We start from the raw sequence: 9,631 nt of genomic DNA on the forward strand, positions 1-9,631 counted from the left end.
AGTGTTTACTAGTGTAAAGCATTTCAAATCCAGTTCCAATTTTATATAAGCGGCAGCTGATCTTATAAATCAACACAGTTCCATAATGTTTGAATGTTTGATGTATGTGGCAATAATTTAATTCAAATATATAACTATAATTATATAACATAGTGATTAGTGGAGTGTGGAACAACTTTTGTTCTGCTCACAACATAATGATCGGATCAATTATGCACAGAAGCACATTCCAAATAGTTTCCAGTTCATTTTAATGAACACACACACACATATACATACATGATCACACTTTGGTTAGTGTATCAAACACAGAATACTGTACATGCACAATTTGCATAGGTGGTATTGACGTGTTTGCCCTGCTTTTAACTCTGCGTGATTATCTGACAAAGGATGTTGATTTGAAAAGAGGCAAAGGATTGTATTTGCATTGTGCATTGCTCTGCTCAGCCTAAACTGGTGTAGTTTCTATGAGCTATCATCTATTACAGGCTGCTGAGAGGTGGTTTGCTCCAGTTGGCCTTCTTTACTGAGTGGGCAGGTATACGTCCAGGAAGGCCTTGATGTGGGTGATTACTTTGTCCAGCACTTCGCCAATGTGGGGGCGAAATCTTTCTTCATAGAGACCCAGCGCTGATGTGCGGAGCGTGTCCACCAGGGGACCTCCCTCCTGGGCCACACCACTGCACAAATCAGGAAAGACAGATTATTTAAAGACATCTCCATGGTGAAAAGATTCATTACCTAACTTTGTGTATGTTATATTTTCAATACAAATTGTGAGATATAATTATATATTAGTACTATTTCACAGCAAATTGGCTGTTGAAGTGGACACATTTCTGAACATTAGCAAGTGAGAACAGTTTCCCCTGAAATTGACAATGACGCAATACAAGATCTTCACTCACGTGGCAATCTTGACGAATGCTTGGAACTCAGGCTTGGTCTGGAGGTCCTCGATGTAGTCTTTGGTTAGCTGTCCACGCTGGCTTTCACTGGCTTGCTCCACATAAGGACCAACGGCGGCCTGCAGCTTGCCATAAGCATTCAGCAGCCTCTGGTAGAACACAGCTTTCATCTGATCATACTTTTCAACAAGTTCTGCTGATGGGAGAGTCTCACACATGCTCATGGAGACTGGAATGAAATCAGAAAGGTAGGATTGTAATGTTAGAAAAAAACTGATGAGAACCAGTCAAAAATCATCCAGAGATGTTCATTTGAACTGTCTATGCAAATTCTTGCAGTGGAAGAATAATCAAAGCAACTATGTATGGGTTTGTGTATGAATGTGCCTTTAAGGCCAAAGAAAAGCTGCTTTGCATTTGCTTGGTTTCTCACTCTTGGTAATTGTGTCAAAAATCAGATTTCTTTGACCAGTATTCACTGTGTAAAATGCTGGCTGCTACAGTTCAGTGTTATTTAAAAATCACTCATTATATTGCATGTCATGAAGAAGTGCAGGAGCCAGCCATGCGGCAGTGTTTATGAAGTTATGGCAACAAATGTGAATGCAATTAAAACATTTTCATTTTTATAATTTTTACAACGAGGAAAGCAGATTGTCTAAAAAATGAAAAGCATTTGCGTTTAAAGTCAGTTGCTTCTAATGGCTCTCTGTCACATCGTCACGTAGTAGTAATGTTTTAGCTGAAAATCAAATCCATACTCTGCAAGTGTTCAGATTGCATTGGTATGTTGCCTTACCCTGCAGAGCGAGGATCAGTGCCAGGGCATATTTTGCATTCATCTCTGAAACAAAAGAAAAAAAGACAAACACTTAGAATGGATCTCTCTGTTAGGTGAATCAATATCCTTTTCCATATCTGACGTTTCAACATTAGAAGATGATAAAAAAGTTGCTAAAACTGCAGACATTGAATGCAAAAATCTAATACCTAAATGTTTTATTAAATAGATGTGTATTGAAATCTATTCAGAAGAAGAGTGATTACCTGCTGCTGTGTTGGATGTACAGATCCAAGAAGTGACAGTCTTCTCTGAAAGCGAGTGGTCTGTAACTCGAAGCTCGCATCTGGACAGGATGATATAGGGGGGGACTGCAAACAAACGTCATCTGATGAGCATACACACACCTACACACACAGACACACGTGCATGCACATGCACACGCACACACACACACACACACACACACACACACACACACACACACACACACACACACACACACACACACGTTCACCTAAACAAAGTCCAGTGTACATGATATTCACTTTAAATACCGTATGTGCAAATATGACTTAGTGGTTATGCAATGTTCCTCAAATGTAAGTTTATCTGTATTCATATATGGCTATGCACTTGGAGACCTGCTGATACTGCATTAGTGGTGTGTTTGCAAAATGTCATAGTGCATGTACTGCATGTCATAATCGTCACATCTTATATGGCAAAAAAAAAATGTATAGCAGCTCCTGTGTGTATTACCTGATGCAATAAATAACACTGTTGAATAGATTAACTCTTGCTAATCAGCATTTATCTGACAGCAGAATCACTTTATAATGTCTGGTCAGATCAGAGTCAAATGGTCAGCAGGTCAATCAACCAGGACTTGTCTAGACACATTGTGCTGAACCCAGAGCAAGGTATGCTGGGATTTCTGCCTTCACCTTTCACCCTCATACCCTGACACAGACAGGGTGAACGTTTTCCTTTGTCTTCAGTTTTTTTCTACTTTATATTCAACTCTCCTTTTTTCATCTGTCCCGACTTCTAGACTTTTGCAAATAGTAGTAGTAATAATAATAATACTAATACTAATAATAACAAACTTTATACAGCACTTTTTCTTAACAAGGCTACTGATGTGTATTATTTGATACTAATCATAAAAGGAATCTTTTCATAAAATGATATACAGTACAAAGTTGTCACGTATGCAATGTTCCAGGTAAATAACTAGCAGATGTTGGGGCCCCATACTGATAAGATTCATTATCGTTTGGGTGTCTCCCTTGGAATGTGGGAGTTATGCGATAGAGGTCTCTTTTCCTTGACCCCTAGACTGCTGTCCAAATAACTTGTATATCATAGGTTTTGGGGTACTGAGGGACCCTAGGGAAATATAAGTTTATAGATTCATGAGTTATAGTAGGACCCTATGTATGTCTAAATGTATAAAGGACGAGGTTGAACAGTGTTCGAGGCAGCAGTACTGATTCGGCTACGGGTGCTGTACAGGTCAAGATGCGCATGCCTGTTGATCCTGATCTTTGATGCAAATAAAGAATATTATGTGAAAAGTCAGTATCAGCGGAGTCTCCTTCCATCATCAAATCATCGCCTACATCTGGGGAATGAAGAAGAAATTGACGACACTACAAAATGCCTTACAGAAAAACAGCAGATAAAACAGCAGCGGATAAAACAGCAGATAAAACTTAATGACTGCAGCAGCCACAGTCATGAAAGGTCACTAAAAAATAGACCGACTTATTTGCTCAATAGCCAAACTGAATGTAACTCATTCAGTATCTTTCTAGATAAATGTCACCTGTAGCAAAAGCACATGTTCATACTGGAAGTGAAACTGCAAATTGTGCTTTAATAAATAATATTATGTTTAGTATGTTGGGGCCTTTAAATATTCCCTCTTATGCTCTTTACCTCTCTCTTTGCCTTTATTGCAGGACAAGCTGGACACATACAGCAACATCTACCACAGAGACGACCAGAGCTGTTTGATATGATATTTTATTATAAACCAGTTTGATTCTTCCTGTATTTCACGTAACCAGCAAAGCCCGATGAAACCTTAAGACATTATCAGTTCAGCAATGAGTAGTAAGAATTGTAGATATGTCATGTGGTAAGAATATTCTTTAGTTTTGAGGGGGTTGATCAGCTGGATTTTTGGATTTTCAATGGCATGCAGTTGTCAATGGTTATCTGGATCTTCTCCCATACAGAGCTTTTGATATTAGAGGACCATTCAGTGTAGCTGTCAGTCACTGGTTGGATGTGGTCTTCATAGTAAGCACCAACGAAGTCCAGCGCTGCTCCCACAAAGACCTTGACTTTAGCTTTGGCTTCCCTATGACATGAAAAAGTACACAAAGTATCAAGGTACATACAACATAACACAAACTCATCGATGTTCACACAAACAAAATATTTAAACCATTCTGATAACTGGCAATCATTTACAGAGAAGTCCAACTTGCATGCTTTCATGAGCCTTTGCAGTATTGCTGTAGAGTCAGGTTGTACTAGGGCCGGTGTCTGGGCCGCAAGCTGCAGAGGAGGATATTTGTCAGTCAAGAAGAGCAAAGACGCAACCGGAAACGAGCTCAGAAATAAAGTAACTGAGACTAAAGATGTAGAATAATTATTTTTAAAGCCATATCTTGCTTTAGCAAGATGGGACTGAAAACAAGCTCTTTCATGTGCACCTGCCCTGACCAAAGAGGAGAGAAACACAACCATCAGCACTTTATTTGTCATAATATTGTTTTTATAATGTTGAAGTTGTCTGTCAAAGCAATCCATTTGCAGTTCAAGTTAAATGTCACTTCGCACATTTTGTTCCAGAATATTGTTTTCTTTCAACTCTGTCATCAGAGATCAAATAAAATCACAGATTTCAGAACAAAGTTTGATCGTAGGTTCATTAACATCACAACAAGCATATGCCAAGGAGTGACAAAGGGTATTTTTACCTTTTCCTCCTGTAAATTCACCCGCTGTGGGATAAATAAAGTCAAAGTCTAAGTCTAAGTCTAATCAACAGAAGTTGAATGCAACAAGTATTATCAAGCCATTTTATTTGTATTAGTGACCGCAACAGAGTGTACATTGGTCCAGATCGGATGACCGTTCATCGTGCCGTTTTTTGTCTTGGCTTCATTACATCGTCGATAAAGATCTGAGAGACAGCAAAGCAACGGGTCTTTGACTAAAATGTTATAAAAAAAAAACACAAAGTAGGGATCTATTTTCTCTCCTTAGACTGTTTTGATGTTCTCACAAATAAGAAAACATTAATACATAGACATGTGCCCACACAGAAAATGCACAGATAAATGGACCAACAAGCATTTAGAGACAGCAAAGCAAGATTTCAAAGACAATTCTCCTGATTTGATGTGAAAAGGTTTCACCCATCACAGATAGTTATGTCATTTGTTTTCTCTGTTAAATGTTAGCTGTATTACAGTGTTAATGTTGGTATCCAAGTTAAGACACATTGCTATTTAGATCTGCCGATCCTGAGCTCTTGATATCTTTTCAAGATCAACATTAGCTGAGTTCAGTAACTGTCCGAGCGCCCTTTGGATCAGATATCTCAACCCATTCGGCGGGGGCTGATATGTATACAGGCTAGTCAAAGTCTCTGTTCTGACAGCAGAGATATGGGTTTCAGTGAAGACTGGAGGCGGGTGAGATAGATAAACATTTTCAGCCAAGCAAAGCATTTCTGTGGCCAGAGTCCACCACAAAAAATCTATTTAATCTTGTCAGTACTTTGGCTCTGTGCTTGCTGCACGTTCTCAATGGGAACAACTAAACACTAATGTTCAGATAAGAGCTTATAACTACGTCGCACTTACAAACCTGATCTCACAGCTGTCTAAACAGATGGGATCAAGATTTTTCCTTGTTTTTAAATTGTGTGTTGGGTGTTAAACATCTGCACTGTGTGTGTGTGTGTGTGTGTGTGTGTGTCCCTGACATGACTTCAGCCTCTCATTATGCATCAGAAAGGCTACATGTATTATAACACATATACATTTAATAAATACAAATCAAAATATACACAGTTTAACACTTATTTTACTTTAGAGTATTTAGGTATTATGTTTTGCTAAGAATACAATTTATGTTAAAGTTTAAAATATAGTGTATACAGTATGTTTGCATATACTGTATACTGTATAAATCCCTTCATTTAGAGCTTTGTGATGGCTTTTAGTCAGGAATGGTTGCAGACAAGACAAAACTTAACATCTTTGATCTTAGGGTCAAGTTGCTTTTAGTTTAGCCACATTAGGAAGTAGGTTTTCCTCCAAATCCAAAAGTTGAAGCACAAACTTTTCTGAACACGTCCAGTGTATTCTCTAATAAGTGAAGAGGCTGAATAGGATGTGCTCGATGAGTAATGAAGAAGTAGCAGTTAAGTTGTCATCTTAAACTAATCAAAGTGAAAGTGATTAGTTGAAGAATTGCAGTCCGCGGCCTCTGTGCAGCAGCAGCTGACCTCTGTCACTCTGTTCTCTTCACAGAAACAGATCTCAATGAACTGGGACAACTGGTGGATGATTAACCCAGCATAAACAGTGACTTTAGCCCAAGAGTTGTGAAATGCCACAAAATCTGTGATGTTGGCACTTGCCCTTTGGTACTGGCTATTAACACAAATAAACCACCTATCAGATGCTGCTGGCTATTCTTTGATTAAGTGATCAGCTTTAGTGCCCGTTCATATGATATTGACCCTGGTATACATTCATTATTTGGTCCATTCAGTCACATTGTGACTGGTTGGTTGTTGATAACGGCAAACTTGGTTTTTGACGTTCATTTTTTATTTAATGTGTCTTGAGATGTTGCGAAGAAATACAGCATCAACAGAACTTTAGCTACAGCAAATATGCAAAGGCACCTGCACTTTTCACATCCATTCACAGCATTGGTTCGTTTTTCAACGAGACAGCACATTTCGTATCTTACAGTTCTACTGATCTCAAAGAAATCTCATTAACATAGGACTTGATTATCTGCACATCATGATTGGGTTTTTTAGTGCCTGGACTTAATACAACAGTGATTGTCCTCTGATTGCATGAGGACACACGTTTAAATGATGAACTGCAAGCCTGGAAACTGTTTATGTCGGAGTTCAGGAAAGGCCTATTTCAATTTGTTAATGTTCCAGCTCCCTTCATGTTGACCTCAGATTAGATTTTGTATTTAAGATTCTTGATTTGCAGTACCTGTTTCATTGTCGTTTCATTTACTGCGTTTAATGTGACCATTAGCCACCAAAATCCCAAGGCAAATTCCTTGGTATTTACTTGGCATACTTGCATACTTGTACCTTGTACATATATATAAAAAATCTTGTATGTATATATATATATATATATATATTAAAACTAACAATTAATATATCTGTCAATGAGTTCATCCCACTTTATTCCTAACCGTAACAAAACATAAGAAAACACTTCCTTCTAAAAAATTATTAAGTAAGGTCATTTGAAAATAATCTCAACCCATCAATAGTTTCTTTCCCACTTATTATATATATAAACACAATTTTAAAAAATGTAGGGAGGAAATGAATTGCAGTGATTTTTATAACATATGGAGGCCATACTGTCGTTGACCAGAGCTGTTCATTTATTGATATCAAACATCCTTAACAGACTCTTCCGCTCTAATTCAGTACACTAAGAAGTTGTTATTTTCTTTGCATTGACAAAATACTGATGCTAACACCAGATTTATATAAAAACATGTATTTATTTTCTGATGTTTTTATTGCACTTCACATTGTTTCTTCAAAAAGATTACACACAAATTAAAAAAAACATCTCCTTACAGAGAGGCTATGCAACCACTGTGACTATGCCCCAACATGAGAGGGTGAAGAGGTCAGCAGTCAGAGGTGCAGGTGGAGGTGGAGGGCAGAAACCTATCTACTGTCTACTGGGAGATTTCCTCAACCTTGGTCCTTAGCTTGCTCATCAAGTCATCAAACCAGTTCCTGAGGGGGGAAGTACAAAAACCGTGTGTTACACAGAGTCAAAGTGTGCACATGAAAATCTGTGTATTTTGTTATTATTATTATTTTGTGTGTGTGTGTGTGTGTGTGTGTGTGTGTGTGTGTGCGCGTGTGTGCGTGCGCGCCTACCTTGTGTTGACTGCAAAGTCGCTGTTGTGGACTTGCTCAAAGGTAGTCTTGGCCTTTTCAGCCAGGTTCCTGCCCACCTCAGACACTTGCTCGCCAAACTTAGAGAACTTCTGCTCGATGGTGTCATCCTGAGCCTCTGCGATGGACGGAGACAGAGAAAGTTACACGACACGGAAGAAGAGCCACGTTTTAGGGGCGTAATTAACACAAAACCCACCTGTGAATGCGACAAAAGCCAGCATCAGCACGGCAACTGCAAGGTACAGTTTCATCTTGGCAGTGACTCTCTGAGGAGGAAGGACGGAGACATGTTGCTGTTAATGTGCACCTAACGCCGCGCACTAAGTGTCTTTAAAAGTAGCGCCCAGCACGTCAGCACCACCGCGACTGGACAGCTCCCTTTACGTCTAGTCCATTCGTCACAATTTAATAACTAACAGCTAAAACAAAAAAATCATTATTAAGAGATAAGTCACTTCAGGTTCGAGCAGAACTTTTTGTTTGTCATTAAGCTTTAAGTCCCACAGTTGAGAAAGTAACAAAGCATCTGTTTCTGTCCAAGGAGCGATGCAAATGAAATGTAAAACATACCTGTATTCCGTCTCAGAGGAGAAACAAAAATCGAGTGTGTCTGAGCTCTGATGTGTGTTCCTCTTTATAAGCCTGCTCGGATCCTGGAGGGTGACGCAAAACACCAAGTCAACATGTACACGTGGTGACCTTGAGGTGTCACTGCCCCTTTTAGTGACCGATGCAGTTGTATCAAAAGATACTGATTATGATAAAGACACCACTGAAACAAATAAGTTACTAATTGCATTAAGATGGTGTGATGTGCAGCTCACTGATGATGTGAATCTGGATAAAAGTCATCCTCCACCAAATACAGTGTCTCGTTATTCACAAATCATTTACAAAGAAGCAGGAGGGTCATTTCAATATCAGAAATGTGTCCCTATAAGACCTTTAGTGTAAAATAAAAATCAGATATTTAACAGATCCCAGCTTGGTGCTGATGTTAAGAGATGTGCTTTTTAAAGGGTCAGAGTTTGTCCCAACAATGGTGTCAATAGATAAGGTGAGGAGTGATGTAGAAGGAACATAGTTCAGCACTGATAGCATTATTACCAATAGACTTGAGCTATTTGGAAGCTCCTTTGGACCTGAAGTGTTGGCCACACATGCAAGCAGCCTTTCATTTATTGGCATCAAGATTTTGATGTCAAGCAACTGGACTGCTACAGGATCAGATTTGACTGTTTAGAATCAGAATCAGAATCAGAAATACTTTATTGATCCCCGGGGGGAAATTATACCTTATGTTTGTGTGTTTGTGAGCATCATGTGGATTTTCCATAAAAGTTTTTTTTCACTTTCACACCATGTCCCTATTTGTTCTGTATCAATACTGATGTTTTTAAAGTGTTTTGGCTTCATTACTTTGCAGTGTCGTGAGAAATATGCAGATCCTTTACTTAAGTTAAAGTAGCAAAGCCACATTATACAAGCACTCCAATACAAATAAAAGTCCTGCATTCAACATGTTACTAAAAGCATCAAAAGTTAAAGTAGTCAGTATTCAGAATGACCAGTGTTATATTATTATAGTTTTCAGTCATTATTATTGTTGCTTTAACATGTACACAATATTGTATTTGGTAAAGGAGGGTTAGAGCTAACTGCTATATGTACTGCTGGGTAGTTTAATCTATTAATATAATAAGAATGCATTCACATTATTTTCTG

The 9,631-nt window shown here is 38.5% G+C and overlaps 2 protein-coding genes across 2 annotated transcripts; both read right to left on the minus strand.

Moving 5' to 3' along the window:
* Positions 1–526: 526 nt before the first annotated feature.
* On the minus strand, positions 527–2,016 carry apoa2 (apolipoprotein A-II). The gene is made up of 4 exons (XM_070912487.1): positions 1,959–2,016; positions 1,711–1,755; positions 912–1,140; positions 527–683 (listed from the first exon to the last, which is right to left on the minus strand). The coding sequence occupies exons 2-4, from the start codon at positions 1,751–1,753 to the stop codon at positions 527–529; spliced, it is 429 nt and encodes a 142-aa protein (XP_070768588.1). The 5' UTR covers positions 1,754–1,755; positions 1,959–2,016.
* A 5,233-nt stretch (positions 2,017–7,249) lies between these two features.
* apoc1 (apolipoprotein C-I) lies at positions 7,250–8,553 on the minus strand. The gene is made up of 4 exons (XM_070912421.1): positions 8,477–8,553; positions 8,103–8,172; positions 7,886–8,021; positions 7,250–7,738 (listed from the first exon to the last, which is right to left on the minus strand). The coding sequence occupies exons 2-4, from the start codon at positions 8,155–8,157 to the stop codon at positions 7,678–7,680; spliced, it is 252 nt and encodes an 83-aa protein (XP_070768522.1). The 5' UTR covers positions 8,158–8,172; positions 8,477–8,553; the 3' UTR covers positions 7,250–7,677.
* Between the last annotated feature and the right edge of the window lie 1,078 nt (positions 8,554–9,631).

The sequence above is a fragment of the Enoplosus armatus genome, chromosome 9, assembly GCF_043641665.1.
Source record: "Enoplosus armatus isolate fEnoArm2 chromosome 9, fEnoArm2.hap1, whole genome shotgun sequence".
NCBI lineage: Eukaryota > Metazoa > Chordata > Actinopteri > Centrarchiformes > Enoplosidae > Enoplosus > Enoplosus armatus.